Source organism: Chrysemys picta, chromosome 4 (genome assembly GCF_011386835.1).
Source record: "Chrysemys picta bellii isolate R12L10 chromosome 4, ASM1138683v2, whole genome shotgun sequence".
NCBI lineage: Eukaryota > Metazoa > Chordata > Testudines > Emydidae > Chrysemys > Chrysemys picta.
This window is the reverse complement of record NC_088794.1, coordinates 20,801,501-20,827,503: the sequence shown is the minus strand read 5'-3', so window position 1 is coordinate 20,827,503 and position 26,003 is coordinate 20,801,501. Positions and strand designations below refer to the sequence as shown.

Here is a 26,003-nt window from a genome sequence, read left to right as displayed (position 1 = left end):
GGCCTGGGTCAGGACGGAGGCGGCTGAGGAGACTAATAAAACACGAGAAAGTCTTAAATCTCTCATTCTCCCTTTGGCTGACATTGGGTCAGAGCCGCATTCTCTCTAACCGCTGTTCCCCATACGGGCCTGAAGGGGTTAACCCGACTGGCAGTGAGTTCAGGAGGCCGGATCCATGCTTTATTAATGACCCAAATGTTCCCAGGACTTGCCAGTTCTTGAAGGTTCTTTCCCTTGCTCTCTTGTTTTATTGCCATTAATAGGACAGGGAGCCTCTGGAGGGCGGAGCAGACCTTTCGCCCTCTGCTGAATGTTGCAATATAAGGTTTGGAGCAGGAATGAATGTGCAAATAATATTCCAGTGACGAGCATCCAAAAATGCCTCAGAATAAAAACAAAATAGAGCGGTGGGTACAGCACGGCCCCAGGCTGGAGAGAATCAAGGTTGCGTGTGTAACGCTGCCCCCAGCTGCAGAGAATCCAGGCTCTGTGTGCGTCTCTGCAGCTCTGTCCCCAGCTGGAGAGAATCAAGGCAGTGTGTGTGCAAGCATTCGGCATAGGAGTATGTTTTTGTGACTTGTGGATTTTTGTTTCTGTGTGTACATCTGTGTGCATCAGTGGGCGAGCTGGGTTTTCTTTGAGCGAGAGTTGAGCATAAACGGGTGCAAGTGAGTAGGTGTTTGTATGTGGGAGTATGTTTGTGTGTGTGTTCATGTGCACCTGTGTGATTGCACGCAAGGTGTGTTCGGCCTGTGTGCTAGTGCAAGTGGGAATATGCATATGTACAAGTGTGAAAAAAATTAAGTCTTTGAGTGTGTGTTTGGCCCATGGTTTGGATGCACATTTCAATTTGCATACGTGAATGGACAGATTATTAAGTCTAGGTGAGTTGTGAGCATGGACTACCGTGTGTACAACGGTGCTTGTGCGTGTATGAGTGTGCATGCATGTGTAACACTAACTGCTCTTGGGAGGATAAAACCAAACGGCTCCTTTTGCCCACAGCTCAGCAGGAGTTTCACAGCTTCAGTCGCTGCTCCATTGCAGCCGCTCCCCTCAGCACAGAAGTTTGACAAGTAGAAACTAATTACGTGCTAAACAATTAAAATATATTGTCCGTGTGTGTATGTGAGAGTGAGTTTATGTTTGTGTGTGTGCGTGTGAGAGAGAGAGAGGGAGTGAGTGTGAACACTAGTCTAAACTAGTTTAAAAGAGAGATGGGGGAAGCCCTCCTGCACATCTGGGCTTGAACGCAGTCTAATTCTAGCACTGCCGGGGGTGCGATTCTATAGCAACGCTGGCTTACATACGTTTGTTGTTTTTATTAACAAGGGAGAGTAACTCAAAACGGGGGAATGGCTGAGTAGACGGCTTGCGAAAACCCTCACACAGCTGTCAGCTAAGAAGGAGAAGCCCCTCCTTGGCATTGGGTTACTAGCATGATTTGATCACCGCTGGCTAGAAGCAATTCGCGCTTGTGCAGCAGGCTAACACACTTAAACCTATGGGGTTGACACACACACAGCTTCCAGTTAGAGGCAGCGTGGACTAGTGACTAGAGGACTGGACTGGGCATCGGGAGATCTGGGTTCTATTCTTGACTCTGCCACTGGCCTGCTGGATGACCTTGGGCAAGTCACTTGCCTTATGTGTGCCTCAGTTTCCCCATCTGTACAACAGCAGTAACGATCCTGACCTCCTTCAAAAAGTACTTTGAGAGTTATGGGTGTAAAGCACTTGGTGGTGGTATTATTGTGCTTGCTTTCTGCACAGGGGTCAATTTCACCCCGTATTAGCAGCAAGACTGCTAAGCACCCTCAACTCCCGCTGAAGTCAATAGGAGCTGAACACACTCGCCATCACACAGGCTCTAACCCAGTCTGGATCTGCACGCCAGCTCCTCCATCCATCTTTCTTACAGACAGAGGGACAGCTTCAGAGGGGGAACAAGCAGCAGGATTCCTCCTACAATCTGAGCTCCCTCCCCAAGTCACAGGGCGCTTTGGTCTGGTCTTTGCGTTCTGGTAGGAAACACTATTTCACTAGGAGGGTGGTGAAGCACTGGAATGGGTTCCCTAGGGAGGTGGTGGAATCTCCTTCCTTAGACGTTTTTAAGGCCCAGCTTGACAAAGCCCTGGCTGGGATGATTTAGTTGGCGTTGGTCCTGCTTTGAGCAGGGGGTTGGACTAGATGACCTCCTGAGGTCCCTTCCAACCTTGATATTCTATTCTATTCTATTCTATTCTATTCTATTGGACAGGAAACCCAGAGACCCGATTCCCCTGTTTTACCTCTCATATGGTCCTCTTCACATCTGAGCAAAGCAGGCGGCTCAGAGTGGGGGTGCCATATGCCCCCCTGCTTGGCGCAGGTGTGGCCAGTGACAAAAGGGGCAGGGCTGGGTCACACCCTAGAAGGCTAAAAGACCTGGACTCGTTAATCCTGTTCTGAGCACGGTGAGAGGACACAGCAGCAGTTCTCTCTCTACCCCTAGTGCTGTGTCAAGGACCCCAGTTTGCAGCAGGCAACCAGGTCACTAATGCCCGTTCTTCCCCTTCAGGTACGTGCCTGTCTTTAGCGACCGTCCACAGCAGCTCACACCTCCCCCAAGCACAGGTCACCACAGGAAGCGGAGAGCACAAGCCAAGAGACCTCTGAGCGCTGCTGTTACCCAACAGCCTACGTCAGGCCCTACCAGGCAGCGAGATTCTCGGACGGGAGGGTCGCGCGACAAACCGCGGCTCCATTCGTGGCCTCCGGGAACCGGGCCAATGGCTGGGAGCACGACGCTGCCCCCGAGATGCCGTCACGGCCACACACTGACCTTAAAGGTGTGTTTCCTGCTGATGTTGTCCGATGGCTGGATGGCTGCCACCCGGAAGCTGAGAAGCGGGATGCTGCCCAAGATGCTGTCCTCCTTCTCATCTGCATTGACCCAGGGGGAAGAAATGGGCGTTAGATAAGGAGGGGGGAGTTCCCCTCCTTAGGCCGGTTTGGAGATGCCAGGTGGTTGGCAAGACCCGTCTCCCCTTTAAAGCAGCAGCATGAGGAGAGGGGGAAGTGGACGAGGCTCCTCGGGCTAGGAACGCATCCCTCCTCTCTCCTGCTGAAATGGGAGCTGGGCTCCTAAGAGCGACCACAGCCCAGGGACCGGAGCCAGCCTACCTGTGGAAGCCGGCTCCCTCCCTGTCGCATCTGCCCATCTGTTGTTCTCTTCTCCCGCTCCCCCCGCCCCCGCAAAAACCTATCACTCACAGCTCACAATACAGGCTGGTTAATTATTCATGCCCGCCCTCCAGACCTGCTGCCAGGGATTAGGCCGAGCCAGCGGCCTGCTGGAAAGCGGAGGTTGCAAAAGGTGTGGGGTGTGTGAAGGGGTGAATCTCCATACTGAGGAGTGCTCCAGCCCGGATAAGGTTGGGTACTGATTTGGCATCTGAATTCAGGACTGGCTTCCGTCACTCCTTTATGGCATGGGGCAGCTGTTTCCCACGGACCTCAAGCAGCTGTATGGTGCCAGTGCCCCCCTCATGCCCTCTGTTTCTTGGCACCATTGATAACAGCTGCTCGAAAAGCCAACTTGGCCCTAGGAGGTCCAGGCAAAAGGGTGACAGGTTTGTTTTCTGATGTTAATCATTTACACAGGGAAGCTGGAGTTGGAACATTCAGATCCGGAGCATGCCAAGAGCAGCGCCTCTGATATACGGACCCACAGCTCCCCACGGAGAGAGGCCGGGCTAGCTTCTGGTCTCATCTGGGCCAGGTGAGTAAGGGAACAGCTGAGCCAGCAGGGAGCTGCTGAATTTGTACCAAGCACGATCCCTTTCACAGTGTTTAACCAGAGGGCTGTGCAACCGTCCCCCCACCTTGGATACTGTAAGAGAAGAGGCTACAGAAAAACCGAAGGATGCATGGATGGAGCTACCTTCCACAGCATTCCCCCCTGGGAGCACCTTGTACTATCTCTCTCGGAGCCCTGTCCTGCAAGGTGCTGAGCGTACGTGGCTCCCATTGAGGGGGAAGGTGCTCGGCACCTTATGGGGATCCCTCAGCAACTCATAACAGCAAACCCTTCCCTTCGAAGAGGAGGGTTTTAAATCCTCCTCTGACTGGCCGCACCCATCTCCCTGCAGCCACCTGCTGGGCGGGATTCGCTCTGCCTCAAACAACAAACTGGGTTTCTTCACCGGCGCTGGACTCAGATCTGACCCCAGTTGCCCAGATTGACCCCTGGTCACCTGGCTTTGGGGCTGTAAGTGCACCAGGAGCTGCCGGATCCCTGCCCCATCAGGACTGGGCCCATGGGACGGCTCTTTAGTCCTCGGCCCCATCACCTACCTTTGTAATAGAAGAGGCAGCGATCCACCAGCACGAACCAGCGCTTATTCCACTGCTTCACGCCAGAGCTGGCCTGCAAGAGAGGCATGAGTGAGAGGGCGCCCCAGACCCGTCGCTGCTTGTAAAGCGGAGAGGGGGAAAAGTGGGGGAAAGCGAGTGGGGGAAGCCGCAGCATCTCGTGCATCACAGGGAGAGCCCAGGGTGGGCTCCATTGAGGAGAGGGCACAGGGTGGCACTGAGCCGTGCTGGCTTGCAGGAGCCATCGCGGGAGGGAGTGACTGGGGAGAGGTGCAGGCCAGATGGGGCAGGCACCCAGCAGCAGCGCTCCCTGCTGTCATAGCCAGATGCACTGGAGCTAGGTTGGGACTGATAGAGGGTGGGGCGGGGGAAGTCTGGCAGGTGCGTGGAATGGGCACCCAAGAGCCACGCCCCATGCAGTCCCACACCAGTCCTAGTGCGGCATGGGGCACCACATCGTCCCTCGGTCCCTGCTGATGCCCAGGTGTTGGCTGACAGAGGGAGGTGGCACTGCGAGATGCATGGCTCAGCCAGGGGAATGCTCCCCACCGCGGCACAAGGGGGACGTTACCTGCTTGAAGAGCCAGCCGCTTTTGGTCACCGCGGCGTTGGGATTCCGCTTCATGGAGTTGGAGCGCTTCCCGAAGGCGATCCCCTTCCGGGAAGGGCGCGAGGCCTTTGGAGAAGGAGAGAGGAGGCTCTCAGAACGCTCCGGCTTTAGAACAGCCTCTCCCGGGGTGGCAGCAGCAGCTGTTGGGGGCATTTGCTTTCCCGGCAAACCCACGGGGAATAGTCAGACCCAGCCATGCAGCTCACGGAGCATGCGGCTGAGGGATGCCTTGCAATGCTGCCATCTGGCGGGCAAGGGAGAGCTGCATCTTACCGCCAGCACTCCTATCACATCACCCTTGGGAAATCTCAGCCATTTAGCTACTTGTCCAAGGCTCGCCATTGCTTCCTCCTTGCAACCAGCTCGGCCTATCTTTTCCCTACCGCAAAACAGGGGTGGATCCTAATCGCTGCCTTCGCTTTGCTGATGCTCTGATCCCAGCCAGCTACTTCCCCTTAGTGTGGAAGGGGCATGATAATCGCCTCGCTGCTATGCCGGATTTTTCATTCCCACATCTCAAAGAACCTCACAAAGACGGGTCAGTATGATTGGCCCCATTTTACAGAGGGGGAAACTGAGGCACAGAGCGGGGAAGCCACTTGGCTGAGAGCAGGGGGTCTGTGGCAGAGCTGAGAAATGAACCTAGATCTCCTGAGAGCCAGTCCAGTGCCTAAACACCCATCTTCGTCCCTGAATGCTTTTGTGCCCACAGCGACTCCAACAGGCTAAATACATCTGCTTACCAGCAGGCATCGCCAGGGCAGGTGTGCTTGGCTACCCCCAGCCCATTCAACAAGAAGAAGGGCCCTTTCAGATGTCCAGAGGCAATGAGAACATTAGGTATAAGGGGCAGCTTAGATCCAGCTGGCTAGGGGCACGGTTGGGAATAGATTCCAGGTCTCCTAGAGTCCCAGGCCAGTGTCCAGTGCTCCATGAACATACCCTGCCATTTGGTCGCTCCTGAGGCATCTCTGACACCATGGTGTGATTGGATGATTCGCTGCTGATGGTCGCCGGTCGCTTCCCACCTGCTTTGCTGGACATGTCCACTGTAGAGCTGCCATCGAAAGAGAGGGGGAAAGGAGAGAAAAAAGCTTATTGCAGATCTCTGCCAGGACAGCTGAGGAATAACGGCCCAGACATATGACACACTGATACACTTATGGTGCTCACCCCTATGCACAGGGCTGACTTCCACGGATGAGGCCCACACTGCAAACACACAGACGTGTCATACATACATAGCAAAGCAAGGCTGCCCCTCGTCTCACAGCAAAGCCATACTGTTCCCTGGCCTGTAGATCCCCTGCCATGGTCTTTGCTCTCAATATTTCCTTGGTATTATTAGTTCTTTTCCCCTCTGGTTCCTTCACTTCAATCATTATGTACACACACACACGGCAGCATTCTAAAACAAACCTACTTCTGTAAACGTAAGTCAAATCTTGCGTTTTCTTCTGGGATGTGTCCAGTCACAGGGTGCAGAAACGTGTTCCGTCTTTCATTGTGGCTGGAAAACATAGAGGAGAGTTTGGCGGAATTAAGCGGCTTTGGAGTGAACAGAGCGACGTGCTCCATCCCGGCTCTTCTTTTGCTTTGTGTACCAGTTCAAAGTGCTGAAAGTTGTTGCTGCAGGATATTATGGAGGCAAATAACTGAAGGCTTGACTGTGCCCAGCCTTCGGCTTCTTTCTGACATAGCTCATGAATGAATTTCAACTCACTAAGGGCGGAAACAACATTTGCAGTGACTCTACATTAGTAAAAATGATCAGGGTTTATCAAGCCATATGCTTCAGGGCATATGTTTATCACCAGATGGGGTCAGGAAGGATTCCCCTCATCTACCATAGAGTATGGTTTAGCATTGTGCCAATAGGTACATTTTGAGGGGGTGACCTTGTATACAGACCCCTGAAACTTCCTGCACTGCCCACTGCTGGAGATGGGATGCCAGCCGAGGTAAGCAACTGGTCTCTTCTTGTCCAGCTGTTCTCATAACTAAGAATGAGTGAACCTTGGGTAGTTTGAGGTGGCGAGAACCTCAGTATGTTTTAGGGATTTGTAAAATTAATTCATGTCTAGGAGATGCAGGAACTTGAAACACTGGTGGGTTGAGTGTGTGGGGGAAGCAGGAGGGTTTTGTGATTCAGTTATAACTGCCCCCTCCCACCTTTCTGGGTAAAGACCAGCCCAGCTATGTATTGGGGACAGAAGAAACTGTCTGCCCCACAAGCTGGACAGAACACAAGCCGTGGTGGTCCCAATCACGCTCCCATTTCAGCCCTAAATTCTTGGGCTTTGTGGTTGTAATTTCAACTCCGCCCTAGGTGTATGCCAATAAGAGGTGACTACTACTTTAAGACCAGGTGGGATTGTACGCAGGAGGCTTGGCAAACCAGCTGGAGCATCTCCGGGGCTGAAGAGAGACAAGGTCAGAGCAGAGTGTGAAGATGAACACACATGGCAGAGCCCACCTAGCAGCTGCCATTAAGCCTGGCCGACATATGGTGCCGGGAGACGGAGTTCATCCATGCACAATGCTCTCCGTCTCCTCTTGCCACTGAGCAATGATGCCACAAAGGCAGATCCTCCTCACGCCAGTATTCACAGCACTTCCACTTCCCCAGATACACGTCCAGCTGGATGGAAGCATTTATGCCACATTTGCACAGACCCGGCACACAAAACCAGACTAGCATTAGCCCCTTCACTACCACCTAGTACATGCTTGAATTCCACAGGCTGTTTCCTGTGGAGCATCCATTTGGATGAGCGGCATGTATTGGAAGAGAAGCTTTCAGAGGGGTCAATAGACCGGGCTAATGAATAGCCCCTAATGGCATTCACCTGTCATAACAGCCTATTAAATCTCAGTCTTCAGGGGCTTTCCTGTGTGACGCAGCCACATGTTCTAACAGCCAAAGAAACAGCAAGCCCATTGGTGTACATTATTACAAAGCACCGACGTACATAATGCAGCACGGACGGGGTTACGCAGGCGCTAGTAAATAAAGTACGAGTGACACGCCCAAAGCCACACGGATATGGATTTCATATCGCCAGTCAGCCCCTGGAAAGACCTGGCTTTACCGTGGTCCTTTACCGGCTCCAGATCCTCATTATCGGAGTAGCAGTCAGTACCCATAGCAATCACCCTACACTGTTATCACACAGCACTTTTCAGACCTGGATCTCAAAGCCCCTTACAGAGATGGGTTGGTATTAGTCGTCCTGTTTTACGACCAAGAAATGGGGGCACAGAGAGGTTAAAGGGATTGATTTTCAGAAGGACTGAGCTGCTGTAGATCCTACCGACTTTATCTGGATTCATTTGCACTCAGGCTGCAAGGGTCAGATCCAGACACCCTCACACAGAACAGGACTTTCCTCCTTGAGCGCTTCCATTGGAACGACTCAGACCACATGTGGAGTACGGCGTTACTGAAGGTGAGCGAGGGTATCAGCATCTGCACTAAATCCACAGTCAGTCCGCAGCAACTGGGAATAAAATCCAGGAGTCGGCTCCTTGTCCTCTGCTCTAACCACTAGACTACTCCAGCTCCCAACTAATTGTTGTCAAACCCAGCCCATGGGATCACTGGCTACTGGATGCACAGGCCCATAGCTTGCTCCCAACCCCTCTGATTTCCACAGGGTCACCTGGGTGCAGCAGAGCAGAACTGGGCCCATTGTCCTGAGCATAGGGCTTCACTACAGAGACAAGGCTCTCTGCCTCACATTTTGTCTGAGACTGACCAGGAGAGAATGTTCTCTGCCAGTGATTGGCACTCACACTTGCAGGAACAAATTGAATTTCCCCATCCCAGACAATAGCCACAATCTTCCCAGGTATGGCAGCATTCCGAATCCCATGAGGGATCTCTGCAAGTGGGATTTAAAGGAGCGGGCTGTGGCTACTGGCTTTGGCTTGGAGGAAGCAGATGAGATGCCAGCTTGCAACTAGGGCAGAAAACGGACACAATAAAACCAGAGCAAACATCTGTTCACCTTTGTCCCCCTTCTACATGCCGCTCACAGACGTTAAGAACAGAGCTGCTCTTTTACGAAGGATCTGAGTGGAGGTAGAACCCCAGATCATGTGCAAATGCCGGCAGAGGGCTCCAAAGAAGCAGAAGCCACAGGACTTCATCCAACAGCCTGGTAGCCACAACAGGGCATGAAGAGCCCCTTTCGAAAGCTGATGGATTTGCAACACTTAATGAACGGCAAATTGCAGCAGACTCTCCCTTCACTAATCCACACGCTGCATAATCTGCGCAACAAATTTCATCTGCACTTCCCAGCAAAGCGTGCGGAACAGAGAGCCAAGGTGAGGTCTCTGATTGCTGAGACCTCATTAGCTTTTCCAGGACATATCACAGAACATCGACTGTGACATGATGAGATATTAACATAAAATGAAATTACTGCTGTCCAACTAAATTAGCGTGGTCATGTTCTCCGACATGCTGTTTTTAAGTGGGGAAAACTCAACGCTGGTGTAACTCCATTGGGCCTGCTGTTTTTTCACTTACCCCTTTGTTCGGAAAAAGAGTCATTCACAATAGTAATGGCCCTGCAGCCCTACTAAGTGCAAATGAGTGAGATTAGACTGCACGTGGGAAGACTGTTTATAATAAGAGATGGAATTGCGTCACTGAGAGTTTGATTCTGCCATGCATGGGAGTAGAACCTTGTGCCTTAAGCAGCCCCAAGGAAACCAATGGCCTGATCCAACTCTCAGAGTCATTGGAAGTCTTTCACTGACTTTAATGGTGGTTGGATTGAGCCCTGAATTAAACCACAAAAGATGTACCAGATTAACTATACCGGTGTCGTTAAAACAATCTAACCTCTCTAGTACAATCAGTTACACTGCTATAAAAGCTTAGAGCTTATTCCTGTACAGGAAGGGGAATAAATTATACTGATATAAGGAACCTTTTTACTGGTATAACTGTGTCCACATTACGGGTTGAACTGGTACAGCTATTTCGGTAAACCGCCCCATCCCACAGACAACGATATCAGTATAAAAACGGTGCAGGTTTCAGAATTGTATTCAGTTCCGAACACCCCTAAAACGTCGCAAGATTCAGGATCAGCGGTTCTGGGTGGGGCTGGCTTGCCAGCAGTCCCAGCATTCCGGCGCGGCCCCAGCTCTGCTCCTCGGTTCCTGCAGGCCAGAGGACTGATTTGATTGTGGGCCTGTTCAGAAATTGCTTTCAGTGGGTAAGAAAATCCAGCCTTTAATTTAAATTAAAGCATTTGCAAAGGGAAAACGCGACCACTGCCAACTGCGGTTACGTGAGCAAAACCCAAAGTCAACAAATTAAGGAGCAGAAAACCCGGCGGTTTCTGGGGATTTCGGCAAAGCCCCCAAACCACTAGTACACTGCTGAAAACGCTTTACACTGGCTAATTGCCCTGTTACGTTATCAAAATGCAGACAGCAGTAGTGCCAGGGGCCTTGGCTTTGCGAGGAAAACCAGCCACCAGTGGTGCAGCTCCAAGGGTGGTAGTAATCTATCTAGCTAAGGTATTTAGACTGTATGCTCTTTGGGGCAGAGACGTCTCTTTGTCCTGTGTTTGTACAGCGCCGAGCACAATGGGGGCCTGCACCATGACCAGGAACCCTACCTCTCCTGTAGGACACAAATAATTGTATCCCCCCTCCCCATTACAGTACTATCCGCGCACCTCACAATCTTTAATGTATGCATCCTCACTACACCCCTGGGAGGTCGGGCAGGGCTATCATCCCCATTGTACAGATGGGAAACTGAGACACAGAGTGAGACTAAGTGACTTGTCCAAGGTCACTCATGGATTCTGTGGCAGAGCTGTGGCTAAATCCTAGGCTAGTGCCCTAACCGTTGGACCATAATGTAGACAGAACTCAGGCGTTTTTACCACTTGCTGTCTAACACTAAATGCCCAGTACAGTTGCCACTGGTCAAGAGTTATAGGTCCCTAATTTCCTAGTATGGATGGAGCCAACCAGGGTCTGAGTCCTCGCTGCCTCATACCTTTGTAGCCATTTGCACCTGTGTACAGTGAATACAAAGCCTGGCCTATACAAAGTTGTACCCATTTAGCTAAATCTGTTTAGATATATCAGGGCAACTTTGAGTATGGACGCTCAAGTTGGTTTAAACCTGGTTTATAGTGATTTAGCTTGTACTTTATATCAGCTAACCCAGCATAAGCCAGATTTAAACCAATATGAGTAATATTCACAGACAAAATTGCACCAGTTTAACATCACACTTTCATTTACTCCAGTGCAACTCCCATGTGCGGACAAACTCCAAGTTGCTACTGATTGAGAACAGCAGCATTTTATACTGCACCCAGGTGTGGATGGCTGCAGGAGGTCCAAAGCAGCGGAGGATGACTCAGCCCACAAGCTCCTCCTCATTCCAGTAGAGACAGGATGAAAGACCACCTTCTACGCATTCAGTTAGTGGGCCTGATTCACCGCTCACTAAAGTCAAGGGGAGTTTCCTCAAGGACTTCGCTGGCTTTTTGAGTCGGGCCCTTGACTGCCAGGTTGGAGAACCCCAGGGATCAGCAGGTTTCAGGTGCAGTCCGTGTTACAACCCTGGATCTCTCCTCACTTTGGTGAGTTAGAAATCAAGGTTAAGGCACGAATACAAGTTCACTACCAGCTTTGCTTGATCCTGTTCAAGGGCGGTTTACAATGTTCTTCAAGGGAACAGAGAATGGCTGCAATATAAATTACGCCCCCTCCAGCCCCCATCCTCCTAGCAAGACACCGGCTACCTGCACACAACTATCTGCATATAACGTGGCCCCCCACCATCACTGCATCTGAACACTGACATGCAGCACCGCCAGGCACCAGACCACTGTGCACTGAATGCCCACCGATGACATCACCATGCAAACAGCCAGACTCTGCGTAGAGTCAGCAGAATGGTGAAAGTTGGAGCAAGAAAAATAGCTACCGCGGCCGCTCGTCCCTCCACCCAGCCACTTGCAAGTTTCACCTGAAGGTCTGGGATAACGCCAGGGTTAGAGGATATTAAATGTTTGCTGGCAGGAATCCTGCTAAAAGGAGCGCTTCCTGCATAGCACCATTACTGCCCAAACCCCAGTACCCTTGGCCAATACTATTTCTCTTTCAGTTGCTTTCTTCCCTCCTCAGTTAGCTTAAAGGGCTTTCGTTAGCATGTGCCCCGGATGGAAGAGGGGGAAAAAAATCTCATTCTCCAAACTGGACCAGCTGTATTATTATTTTTATAAATAAGGAAGCTGACTTTAACAAAGAAACTGACACCATTAAATAACCCCACTTCCCTACTGCTACTTTTCTAACTGGAAATGATGGGCGGGTGAAGGTTTGGTTGTTCTGGGTTGCACCTGGTTTTAACAATAATCACGTAAATGCCAGTGACTTTACAAGGATCACAATGGCATTACATAGGCAGGTGATAACCTCCCCTCTGCCCCATGCCAGCTTGCAGGGAATGTTGTTTCAAAGGGAAGCACCTTCTGCTAGAGCAAGCGTTTCTGCACCCAGGAACTGGGCTACGGGAGGGACCCCTTCGCAAAGCTGACGTTCCCGGTGCTGCCGGAATTAGCGTCCGTGGACGGGTCTCACCCACACGGTTCTTAGCCTGCCTGCAGCTTTTGGTCAGAGGTTCATTCATTCTGCCAGCCAGCAGCAGGTTTCTCTTTATCCTCTCAACCACCACCCCAGCTTCCATCCTTAGGAGCTCGGTGCAGCTTCTGCAGCTCCTCCCGGCACTCATTCAATTGCCTCTTCCATCCCAGCCACCACCCGCTCCTCCAGCTTCCCAGGGCCCTTCCAGAGCAAAGTTACTTCCTCGGAACCTCCTTAAATAATTCCTCTTCTGGCAGCTGCCTTGCCTGACCCGGCTCTATAAACTCCTGAGTTAAGCATCTCCTCCCGAACGAAGCACTGCAATGCAGCAGTCACTGACCAAGCTGAAGTTCCCTCATCCACTTCATGACACACAGACACACACACAAAGCCCCCCATAAGCAACGAACCGGGCCTGCCTTCCTGGCCTGCTTCCTCTCCCCCCGCCAGCCCTGCTGTTATCACCAGGTGAGCCCTACCTGACCCGACGGTCTGCCCGGAACTTTAGCATTGTGACAGGTCCCCTTCCCGAGCTCAGCAGGGATCCCCGGCTACAACCATCCCGTGGGAGAGAGGTAAGTCTTCCTGCCACTCCAGTGGCTCTTCTATTGCACTAGGCAATGTACCGTGGGGGATGATCCTGCACTGGCAGGGAGACGGAGTGGGTGATCTAATGAGCTTTCCATCCTTATCTTCAACTTGTCTGATTCCCTTGAGTTCAGCGCTGGTCGCATTTGCTTCCCGCTCCTTCTCTCTCTCCCCTTTCTTCCTGGGCACACGCAGGGGGGAGGGAGGCATTCGTTCTCTCTAGGCAGCGGGGTCTATTCTAGCCCAGTCCCGGCTCATCATTCAAAGCGAACGATGCTCGCAGCCTCGCGTGCAGGAGCAGCCAGCAGGCACGCCGAGCATGGAGTGAAAAAAAATAAAGATCCCCAGCATGGTTCCCCAAGGAGAGAAAGGTGAAGGGCAGAGACACTGCCACACACACACACACACACACACACACACACACACACACACACACTCATGCGTCAGGTGCAGACAGAAGAGGATTTATGCTGCAGCCTGACCCTACCCACTTGGGCACAAGGAAGCAGCTCTTTGCCAGGCTGAAGGCGAAAAGCGGAGGGTCCTGGGTTTTCTTGAGGGAGAGACACTCGGCTACCCTGACCCCTCCTGGGGAATCATTCTTATCCCACGCTGGAGAAATCTGCAGCTCAGCGAGGGAAGGAGCATGCTACGAGGATGGGAGCGATTAGACAGACAGACCGACCGACCTCTGTCAACAGAGTAAATTGCAGACACACTGAGCAGATGTTTACTGCTAACCTTGGTCATGGCACAGGATTTATTAAACTGGGCCCACCCCCTGCTGCCTTTTTTTTTTTTTAAACCGTCGCTCATCTTCAGACAGTTCTAATGTGGCCTTATATTCCTCCCCGCACTTAGTCACTATTGTTTCTTCATAGGCGAAGGCCCAGCGGTATCATTTTAGGAAGGGAGCATGGCCGGAGAGTCAGGACTCCTGGCTTCCATTCCTGACCAGACTGCCCTCTAGAGTAAGAGCTAGCACAGGGGGCTGGGAGGCAGAAGAACTGGGTTCTCCTGACGGTGGGACCGATAGCAAGAATGCTTCCCTTGCTCACAGAGGGGGATTGTTAGGGTTCATAAAGCCCTTTGCAACCCCAGATTTAAAGGGGAAAGCACTGGAGGCCGGGTGCGCAGTCACTGACACAGCCACTCACTCTCCCCCTTGGGCCAGCACTTTAAAAAACACATTTCAGTCCATCTCGATTGTTAGTATTAGAAGCCGGGGTGGGGAGGGGGGCAGGGGGGAATGAAGCAGTGACATTTAAAACAAACCTCCAAACAAGGAAGTAGAGCTTGGGATACCAGCTGGCTTATATCACACAGTATTCATTCCCCCTTGCCAGCATCACAGCAGTACAGCCAGCCCGGGGCTGTGAGCACCTTGGCACGCTACTGCCGCAGAGCTCTGGGGAGGCGCTACTTATCCAAAGGGTGTCACGAGTAGCCGATGAATCGGCACTTCTGCTGCCATCACATCATTCCGCTGGGTAATTCCGAAAGGCCATCGCTTCCTGGAAGCCCTTAAAACCAAGCCAGCATCCCGAGGGGACAGGCGACAGCCCATGCGGCAATGCTGAGCTTCCCGCTCTACCGCTTGGGCAGGGAGACAAAGACTCTCAGGCCAGAAGGGACCATTATGATCATCCAGTCAGGCCTGCTGCATGACCCAGGCCAATGGGAGGGCAGGCAGGCCTGGAGGATGGATGCTCATCCCTCTTGTTGCTCTCTATAATATGTGGCATCCCTGCAGACAGTTGATAGAAAGACCACCACCTACGGCCATATGTGGATGTGTAGCATTGTGTGTGAATCAGTTAATTCACTGCCACTGGTGGCTGGTGTGCAGCTACTGACACTTCCAAGCTGGAGGGAGCAACATCTGTTGCTTCCAAGGAACCGCCTCTGGACAACACAGGTGTCCTGCCCTCCTTGGCTGCAGTGAGAGTGGCAGCCCGAGGGGGAACCTTTAAGATGGGGGGAGTGGATGTGGAGTGATCTGACTGGACTCCTCACCACCACACACGTCTGTGTGCTTGGATGTGACTCCAGGTTACCGGGGTTCCCTGAACTTTAGCTGGAGACAGCTCATTCTGGGCCTGGGGCCCTCACCTGGAGGAGTTAATCCTAAACAAATGAGCTGGGCTATAAACACACAGCAGTTTCCTCATCCATCCCTGGTATGAATCAGGTGTAACCTCATGGAAGTCCGTGGAGAGAAAAGAGTCAGGCCCAGCAACACTCACACGTTAGCCCCAGTCCATTCGGCACAGAGTTTTTAATTCCTGGCGTATGCTTCTAGCCACTGATCATCAGACTAATGTCTAGATTCCGTTCATCCCGACAACGACCAGTTTTGTTAATTCCATCGGGGATTCAGCCCCACTCTCGGCTGGATGCGTAACACAGAAACCCCACACAGGCTCCTCTAAGCCCTGAATGTGTCTGCACTGCGATGGCCCAGCTGTGCACATGGAAGGTGCTTTCCCCTCTCCTCCCAGCAGTTACCAGACGAGTTGGACTCAGGAGATATCTCCTCCCCTGGGCCCCGCCGAGAGCAGTCCCAGCAGAGCCAGTCAGGGGAAATGCTGCCTAGTGCTTAGAGCAGGGCTGTGTTGTTAGCCGTAGGGAAGGAGACGATGGATGATTTGCCCAAGGCCACTCACTGAGTCGGGGCAGAGCCAGCATTAAAATTCGGGAACACCTGACTCCTCTGCCTGTGCTCAGGCCGCTAGGCCTCATCCTCTCCAGCGCATCCCTCTGGCTAACGGCAGCAGTGGGAGACATTTGGATGTTCAAGGCACGTACCGATTAAGTTACTCATCTCAGTGAGCTGGGAAGGGAATTTGAGAGGGTGGGGGATAGAAAGTGGGGAGTAACGACTCCCTGGTAGAGGAAACTCTGGGTGAGATCAGTGGGCTGCACTGTTTGCCCTAATGCTGGGGCATAATACAGGCTGCCAGTTAAGAAGGGTTTCTGGGGTACAGCAACGGGTACAGGGAGTTAAGAAGGGTTTCTGGGGTACAGCAACGGGTACAGGGAGAGCCTCTCGCCTCCACAGCAGCAGGGACCCGAGTGTCAGGTTAACCACCAGTGCTTGGCAGCCGGGCCAGCAATGGAGGAAACACCACAGAGGTCACCTCTGCATTCTCCTTGGGTGTATGCCGGGCTTTAGGAGGAGCAGAGCAGCCTGTCCTTAGTTCCTCGTTCATCTCCCCTTCTCTAAATCACACGCACCTGCCATTTCATGCTCCAGCACCATCAATCCAAGCCAATAAGGGACAGAGCTGAGTACCTATAAAAAACTCCCCAGACACGTGATACCCATCCTCTTTGCGACCTGGGACAAGGGGAGGTGTCCCCCATAAAGCAGTTGTCTGTTTCCTAATCAATGCAGCTTGCCTCTGGAACGTCCTGATAACTAGCCAGTTTCACAGGCCCATAAATGTCTCACTTTTTCTCCAGTTATACATGTTTGTATTACAGGAGCACCAAGACCCCCCGAAAACCCGGATGTGCTGCCCCAATAACGGACGGACTGCCGTCCCTTTCTATTGGCCACCCCAGGCACCTGCTTCCTTCACTGGTGCCTGGAGCCGGCCCTGATACAGCAGAACCTCAGAGTTATGAACACCAGAGTTACAAACTGACTGGTCAACCACACACCTCATTTGGAACTGGAAGGACGCAATCAGGCAGCAGCAGAGACCAAAAAAAGGATATACAGTACAGTACAGGGTTAAATAGAAGCTACTAAAAATAAAGGGAAGGTTAAAAAAAAGATTTGACAAGGTAAGGAAACGGTTTCTGTACTTGTTTCAATTAAATTAAGATGGTTAAAAGCAGCATTTTTCTTCTGCATAGTAGAGTTCCAAAGCTGTATTAAGTCAATGTTCAGTTGTAAACTTCGAAAAAACAACCAGAACGTTTTGTTCAGAGTTACGAACAACCTCCATTCCTGAGGTGTTCGTAACTCTGAAGTTCTACTGTAGTGAGAGCCTCCGCCCCAAATAGCTTAGCGTCGAAATAGACAAGACAAAGGATGGGAGAAAGGAAATATTATTACCTTAATTTTACAGAAGGGGGAGGGGGAAGTGAGGCACAGAGAAATTATATGACTTGCTCAAGGTCACACAGATTGGACTCAGCTCTCCCGAGTCCCAGCCCACAAGACCATCCTGCTCTGAATAGACTAGAACCATCTTACACGTATGGTACACAGTGCCTTTCACCTGAGATGCATTCTCTGCTCTGAAAAGTGTATCAGCACCTCTGAAATGCAGCCATTTCTGGGGGGCGTGAGAGCAAGAAACCAATCAGGGGAAACATGGACCCAGGGCAGCAGGACAAACTCCCTGTCATCATCACTAAAACAGCTTTGCTTAGGCAGAGGAGCTAATGGGGCTTTGGTTTTAAGGGTCTTATTTTTAAGACTGAGCTTAACAGCAAAGCACTGCGGAATCTATACTAGGCCAGGGTGAAGCATGCCCCACTGCTCAGTCACTGATGCCATCTCCCTCAAAGTCCCGCATCTACCTAGTGACCTGGGCCCACCCTCTTTAGATTGTGAAATCTACCAGGGTCTCACCCAACATGTGCCAAGGGTGCAGTTTATCTCCTATGCGTCACCCAGCCTGGGCAGTAAAACCAGAACGGTCACTTTCCTAGTCAGTTTCAGTGGGCAGCAGCATTGTGTATTTAATGATCATTTGACAGAGCTGAGTACACAGTGGGTCGCCGGAAGCTCATGCTCCTCGGAGCACCAACCGTTTTCGTTATGAACCATAACATCCTTATCACGATCCCGCCCACAGCTGGGAATGCGCAAGCCACAGTCCTTTCAAAACACGCTGCCCCGGCACTCAGGAACACCGCCTACAAATAATGCGGTGCACTGCTCGGCTCTGCCCAGGGAGACGCTCTACTCCCTCTCTAGCGCGTTTACACAACCGCCCAGTGAGAGGCGGGGAGGTATATATTAGGTCTCAGCTTTCCCGATTTCTTTTCAACTCAGCTCTGCCTCTGGTGAGTTGACCAAGGTAAAATACTATGGCGACTTCCCAGCAACATCATCTCCTTAGCTGCAAATCAGTGACAACCCTTCAGTGGTGTATTACCCCCTACATAAGTATCTCTTCTATGCACCACACAGGCCTTCATAAAAATCCCCTCTGTGCACAACTGTTCAGAAACAGCCCCCCTCTGTGCAGGGTAACCTCCATAAACAGAGTCAGCCTAAGGCCCTGGCTGCTCTACGGCCGGAGCACAAAGCACCTCAGCACAAGATAAAAGCAACAGTTTCTGCAGTGGAGCTCGAATTTAGGAACAAACATCCATGCACGTACTTGGACCCCAAGTCGGTGCTCACACATTGGCAATGGTGTGCCCAACAGGAATCCCCCTTCAGTGCCCAGTCTGCCCCCTCCATCTCCGGTTTGGGAAGGACCTAACAGCAGCTTCGTGGAAATATGTGGTGGGTCTCTAGAAACGGGTCAGAACCAGCAGCCTGGATTCAAGCCCTCCCAAACCTTGGGAAATTTCAGATCTAGATCCAAGCCTGAATTTCTCGGCGAGGCGTGGGTCTAGTTCTGTTCTCCATATACAACTCAGTCCATTTCAGGGTCATTAAAACCAACACAGGGGGCACGTACGCGCGCAGGTACACAGAGTCCTGCACACAAGATCAGCTCAGTGCAGTTCCATATGTCAGAACCTCTAAAGTTAGTGTACAAATGCCCAAAAAAGGCAGTTCAGCAGTAAAGGGTGGCCCTACCCAGCTTCCTACTACAGCTGCCAGAAAAGTGCCAATTATTTTTCCATGGGGAATTTTGAACATTTTTCATTTTTATTCAAATTTCCCATGGTTTTTTCCCCTCCAGTTTTTGAAAACTGACTATTTTAACTGAATATTCAAATTTGTTTTTCCTCAAAAAAAAACAAATATCTAACTGAAAATGAAAAAAAATGTTTTCTGTCCAACCATTTTCCACAGAAATTATGTTTCAACAGATACATTTTGACCAGCTCTACCATCAAACTCATTCTCCACCTGTATCTTCATGAGATGTCGGAGATGGCATTAACATAAGAACATAAGAACGGCCGTACTGGGTCAGACCAAAGGTCCATCTAGCCCAGTATCCTGTCTTCTGACAGTGGCCAGTGCCAGGTGCCCCAGAGGGAATGAACAGAACAGGGAATCACCAAGTGAACCACCCCCTGTTGCCCTGTCTGGCAAACAGAGGCTAGGGACACCATCTTGCTCATGCTGGTTAATAGCATTTGATGGACCGTCCTATCCACCATGAACTTATTTAGTTCTTTTTTGAACCCTGTTATAGTCTTGGCCATCACAACATCCCCTGGCAAAGAGTTCCACAGACTGACTGTGCGTTGTGTGAAGAAATACTTCCTTTTGTTTGTTTTAAACCTGCTGCCTATTAATTTCATTTGGCGACCCCTAGTTCTGTGTGTTATGAGAAGGAGTCAATAACACTTTCTTATTTACTTTCTCCACACCAGTCATGATTTTATAGACCTCAATCATATCCCCCCTTAGTCGTCTCTTTTCCAAGCTGAAAAGTCCCAGTCTTATTAATCTCTCCTCACACGGAAGCCGTTCCATACCCCTAATCATTTTTGTTGCCCTTTTCTGAACCTTTTCCAATTCCGATATATCTTTTTTGAGATGGGGTGACCACATCTGCACACAGTATTCAAGATGCGTGCATACCATGGATTTATATAGAGGCAACATGATATTTTCTGTCTTATTATCTATCCCTTTCTTAATGATTCCCGACATTCTGTTCGCTTTTTTGCCTGCCGCTGCACACTGGACAGTCTCACGATACGTGGAAGAGCCCTAGGGCGACTACAGGGTCCTTTATCAATCAATGGAGGCCACTGATGGATTTAAAGTACCTGTGAGCTAAGCCCTGGGTCAGACCCAGAGTTAAACAGAGCAAAGGGTTACCTGGGAGTCTCCATTCAAGTATTCCCCAGCTGTGTCTAATCTGACTGGCTTGTGTTGTGTTTGGGTGGTATTGTTCCTAACGCAGATACTGTGCCTTATGCTCCTTGTCAGCATTAATAAAGGTGTCAGTTACAGTGTTAGTCAGCCACCTAGTCAAGATCTGCTTGGCAGTATTAGTTACCAGCCCCACCGGTGACCAAGGAACGGGCAGGGAGTGGCCTGATTTACCCGCCCCCCCACCTCCACCTTCCTGCCCTTGTGGCAAGCAGGCACCATGTTTAGTCTCACCCCAGGGAAAGCGTTAATCTGCCAAAGGCTGGGGATATTTGAATACAGGCAGGCGGAACAGACAGTTTCCGAGCAATGGCTGAGAGTCATACTACATGCAAGTCAGAGCCAGCAGGCATCAGTGGGTAAGGACTGTACTGCACCCTGGTCATGGGGAGAGTGGCACACACAGTGAGCGTCAGTCGGAATCAGCGTCCAGGTTGTGGGCAAGGGCTGCACTGCACACGAGTCAGCGCCAAGGTAGCAGATGCAACCACCTGGGCTGCATCCTTCCACGGATCGCTAGAGATGCAGCAGCATACCCGCTGGCAGTCTCATCTTCCCTCCATGGAATATTCATGGGCTCAGTTGTCGATGCATCAACATGACACGCGTCCCACCGGCCAGCTCGCCACCCGCCATCTGGGGCGTGGTTTGATTTCTTTGGCACGAGGCCTCGCCCGAGTTCCTGCAAACTTTTGTTTTCCTTGATTTTATTTTATTTTTTTATTCTTCCCTCCCCCCTCTGTGTGCGCCACAAGCAAGGCCTAAGGGCAGGGCGATTTGTGAGCAGGCCGTTCTTGGCAGGAGCTCTGCTGCGTCCCTCTCACCTCCACGCGGCCATGTCGAGAAGCCTCCTGAACAAAGCTATGGCCCAGCGCCAGCCAACGCAATACCCCCGGGCTCAGCAAGCAGCTGGACGGGCTTCCAGCGAGGGCTGGGTGCAATCACCTGTGCCCCTGCCTTCCTCTCTGAATCACAGCGCCGCCCCCCCCCCCCCCCCCCGCCACCTCACCTGCCTCGGGCGAATTGGCAGCTGCTGCCGGCAGTTTACAAAGTGACTCAGGCTCCTCTGTAATTACACTGGACGCATGGGAGGCGAGGAACCAGCCACATGGCTCACTTCTGTGCTTCTCTTCCCTTCTCTGCAACGGTCAGATCTCTGTGAACCCAATGGGCAGGACACACACCGCCCAGCAGTGACCTGGGGGACACCTGCATCCCAGGACATGGTGGGGTGCACACCAAGCCACTGCCAATGGCCTCAGTGTGGGCCCTGCTGGAAACGTAACCCTTCGGGGTCACCCCTAATGCTCTCGTTTTGGACAGGTTACAGTAAATCGCTAGACTGGAACCTACCTGTGGATATACAGGCAACCAACACAACAGTCAGGGACAGAGATCACTGGGTAAAGCTAGCTCTACTGATTTTCCAGTCACTACGCTGATGATGACCTTACAACACCTTTCACCTGAAGGATCCTAACCCTGAGGCCCATGTCAAACTCTCTGAAGCCACAGGGGCTCTGCATGCAAAGCCATTGCAGGATCTGGTTTTTAAGTGGGTCTCTTCACAGGGGCCAACATGTTCAACAATGCCCACCGATTCTGCCTCCTTTGGGCACTCGGCACCCCTGAAAATCAGGCCAAGGCGTCTCAAGGTGCACACAAACAAACTGAAAAATCAGTGGCCATTTTGCAAAGTTTGGCTGAGGGTTCGTTTCCCCACCACTGAGATGCAGCCACCTCTGGCTTGAGACAGGACAGCTGTTTACCTATCTCCCAGGGATACTGTCTGGGATTAGCCAGTTAACCAAACTCTACACCCAGCAACCAGCTTGGGACAGGAAATGAAGAGAAACCCCTTGGCCTATCCTAACCTCGATGGGGAATTCAGGTACAGAATTTAACTCTGCCTACTTTACACATGAACCTCAGTGTGACTAAGGCAGCGTCCGAGCCCCATGTACAAGACATGCAATTGCAATGACAGGATGTCATTACAAAGGAGGCAGAGCTGGCCTGGAAGAGGAGGTGCTCGCAGCTAATGGTGGGATGGAATGACCCTCTCCCCCAGCCCTGTGAAACCCCAATCAGACACTAGCTCCCCACCCCCTTGCTTGGGATAGTTTCCATTTCTCCCTGCAAAGGGATTGGCGGGAGAGAGGGCCACTTGTGTGAGACGCTGATGCCGCCACTAAAAATACACAGTGATTCAGGACCAACAGGCCCACGCCCGCAGGGCTGCAGCTGGTGGTTTCCCCTTCGTTACATAATCGGTTCCTTGAATTTGGCTGGTTACATTCACAGAGCGGGCACTAGCCGTGTTGCCATCCACAGGGATGCAGTGCCTTCGATAAGCAGGCACCGGCCCAGGGCAAGACTCACCCAAGCTGTTCTGAGCCGCAGCAAGCCAGCCTGTGGCATTGACGCTGCCTCCGCTGTTTGCTTGCCAGCCTTTGGGTGGAAACTGGGAATCTGTGGACAGCACTGGGGCAGGCAGGGAGCGCTGAGTGTGCGAGGTGGGGGGGGGGGCACTGGACATCCCAGACACTGGCACTAGCATTGGAGGGTATATGTTTAGTTCACACCTTTGGATCAAAGCAAGGGGATGCTTCCTCATGCATTTGCCTTCAGCCCTGGAGCTGGCTAGACCCCATCCTAAGGTACGGTCTCTCTGGGGCTCATGCACCATGAGAGAATGTGCCAGCGTTTGCACCGAGAGTGAACTGCAGCCACCACACCCCTCACCGCTGGCCAGGATTGAGGTGGTTAACAGCCCCGATTGACACCTCCCCCCCGTGTGTGGGATACACAGGCTAATGGAAACCATCTCTCCGAGCCCCCGCCCTCGCTGGAGCGTCTGGGATTCCTGCAGGCCTGAGGTAATGGTCAGACTGGTGGGGCCTTCATGAAAGGAGAGGGGGAAAAAAAAAAATCCAGTCCAGCCTGGGCCTCCCCTCTGCACTAAGCCGTTTGTGTGCTGAGCTCTCAACCCAGGCCAGACTGGAAAGGGAGGTGGGAACTGGGATGTGGGGGAGGGACACATCCTCCCCTTCCCCAGTTGTCTCACCTGTCAGAGCCCATAGTCCAGATCTTGTTTCCACCTTTGAGCCTGCTTCCATTTTCGCTGGAGAGGAGCCTGGCGCTCCAGTGAAATCCCACCAGCATCTGCACTAGGTTTATATGAAAGCACAACCCTGGCTGCTTCAGCACCCCCAACCAAATCTAAACTCAGACGCTTCCATTCTGCCCCCCACCCCAGCTGTCCCCTTGCTGTTTCAGATGGAAGCTACTCCTCCCCTCTCCAAAGCCCTGTTGCTCATGCAGAACAGGCTACCTCGCCCCCACCCCAGAGGCAGCTGCATTTCAGCAGCAGGCACAGCGACTGGTACGAGCACTTTGAGGCAGCAGGGACCACGCAAGTCAGCAGGGGCTGAGGATTATCCTGGTTGTCGTTGGAAGAAAGTTAACATTTGGCCAACAATTTGCCGTGACCTTTTCAAAAGCGAAAAATAAAACCATTTGTCTAGAGATTTTGCATATGTTCTTAGACACGGGTCTGGGGCAAGGAGCCAGGCTGCTCTAAACCTAGGGGGGTGGCGTGGCTGCAGTCCAAACCAGTCTTTGGCTTCCTCCTTTGTTTTCCTATCCCTTCCTTCACCTCTTCCCCTCCCCCAAATCCATATCACTCTCCTCCGATTAAGGCATTGCTGGAGCGTTTGGAAGCACTTTTTGCTGAGGAAGCAATTTACTGCAATGCATTTGGGACCAGAGGGGAGGGCAGCAATTGAACTAAGTAGCCTGGGGACTAACTTGCCGTCCGTTCTCAGCACCTGGCCTTCACCTAGTGAATACGTGGGCACCTGCTACCCAACGTCGCTCAGGCTGCAGCAGACCCTTGGATGTCCTTGGTTTTGTTCAAAAACAAACCAACCAATCTCACCAAGACTTGGGCGCATCAGGCTGAATTCTGAACACGTTTGCCAAGTCCTGACTGAAAAGCCTCTCCACAATGGTACAGCTTAGCACAGACGTGACACTAGGCATCCACTTGTTGTTTGTACAGCACCTAGCACCGCGGGCCTTGGCTCTAGGACCGGGTCCCCGGGGCACTGCCGCCATACAAATAATAATCAGCCACACATATCAAAATGCTTTACCCAGGGAGATAAGTATTGTTACCTCCCCATTGTGGAACCTGAGTAAGGACACCTGGGCTCTAAATCCAGTGTAGCCATAGCTCACGTTTGCTGATGCATCTCCTAGCTGCCCTGAATAGCTGCTAATTCCTTACATGCTTTGGCACCACGGCACCGTAGGCTAGTGCTGTCAGATTGCCCCAGCTAATTCACGTAGGTCAGGTTGGGTCAGTCTGTGGATAGGAGACGTGCAAGGAGAGCCACTGCAGAATGCTAGGTGAGTTCTCCACTGCAGGTACAGCAAATGAAAACCCAAAAGCTGCCGCCCACTTGTGGCCGGTGAAGATCTGGAACTTGCCACAACTGTAGATTCCTGCAAGGCAGAAGTTAGGTCAGTGTCTCTCCCTGTGTTTTACAGATGGAGAAAACGAGGCAGAGAGCAGGGATGTGCCTTGCCCAAGGCCACCCAGCGAGTGAGTGGCAGAGGCAGGTCTGCCGAGTCCCAATCCTGAGCTCTAACTACTACATCCTCTTGCCTTGTGAAACTCTCCATCCCTGGGAACAGCAGCCCCATGGAAAGCACTGCCTAGAACAGGAAGATTTTAAGGGCCTGACTTTCAGAGGAGCTGAGCGCCCAAAGCTCCCATTCGCTTCAATGAGAGCTGCAGGCCCTCAGCCCCTCTGAGAATCCAGCCCCTAAACACCCATCTACGTTCCAAACTGCCATTGTTTTAAACTCCCACTTCCGCTGAAGCCCAGACCCAGCAGCCTCCCTCTGCCGGCTACCAATCCAGAAAGCATCTATCTGCACGGCAGCTGCCTCCAGCCCGTCAGACAAAAGGACACAGCGGGTCGAAGGCAGATAGAGAGAGGGGGAAAAAAGAAAGGAAACATTCTCTCCTCCACGGCGCGTCTGTGCCCAGATAAACCAGGCATGAGCACAAAGGGGAGGCTTTGTCTGGTGCCGAGGAGCCGGAGGAATCAATCAGCGCACAGCAAGGAGGGAGAAAGCGAGTAGCGGAGCTTTGGAAGGATTTATTATTTTTCCCAAATAATAATAAACTGGCTGCTGATTCTCCCCCCTCCCTCCCTGGCTGTTGAGTTTCTTCCCCGACAGGCCTTTTACCCCCTGCCTGGCTTGCTCCTTACCAGCCAGTCTTGCCAAGTGAGGGTACCATTCAAGCCCTGCAATCAAGGGCTGTGGCTTGGAGAAAACACATAGCTGCTCGACTTGCCTTTCCCCATCTGTGGACTGCGACCTCCCGGGGTGGTGGGCAGAGGTGGTGGCAGAGGGGTGTTGTGGTCCCACAGCCCAGCCTTCTGCTGGGTCAGTCGCATCAGATTGGATTCTGTTCTCAAAGGCCAAAAATCTATGGGCCAGCTGCCCAGCTGGTATTGCCGTCAGGGGCACTGCACTGATTTATACCTGCTGGGGATCTGGCCTTAGCTCGCGTCCGGGTTTTCCTATGCCACCTACCCCCATACTGTGTCAGGGCTTCAAAGTTACCCATAAGCACGTCTGACTCGGGACCTCAGAGGAGGGAATGAAAAAAAGAAAAGGAAGTGGGACTGGGAGCAAAGGGGCTGCAGAAGGCCAAGGAGTGAGGAAATGGAGGAAAGTCCCACAGCTCAGCCAGCCAGCTGGTCAATC

General features: G+C 51.9%; 1 protein-coding gene across 24 annotated transcripts in view; it reads right to left on the bottom strand.

The window, feature by feature from the left end:
• PLEKHA6 (pleckstrin homology domain containing A6) overlaps nucleotides 1–26,003 on the bottom strand; it is a 143,804-nt gene that overhangs the window by 43,668 nt on the left and 74,133 nt on the right. For 23 of the 24 annotated variants that reach the window (XR_006174201.2, XR_010600399.1, XM_065591537.1 and 20 more), the window contains 5 exons: nucleotides 6,390–6,476; nucleotides 5,909–6,023; nucleotides 4,928–5,032; nucleotides 4,339–4,411; nucleotides 2,825–2,925 (listed from right to left, as the gene is read on the bottom strand). Coding sequence is in view for 22 of the 24 variants with exons in the window: in XM_065591537.1 (XP_065447609.1) it covers nucleotides 2,825–2,925; nucleotides 4,339–4,411; nucleotides 4,928–5,032; nucleotides 5,909–6,023; nucleotides 6,390–6,476 (481 nt within the window). In the remaining 2 variants the exon portion in view is untranslated. Of the gene's footprint in view, nucleotides 1–2,824; nucleotides 2,926–4,338; nucleotides 4,412–4,927; nucleotides 5,033–5,908; nucleotides 6,024–6,389; nucleotides 6,477–13,077; nucleotides 13,525–26,003 lie in introns of those variants that run through there. The other variant, XM_005308249.5, reaches the window with a different exon arrangement.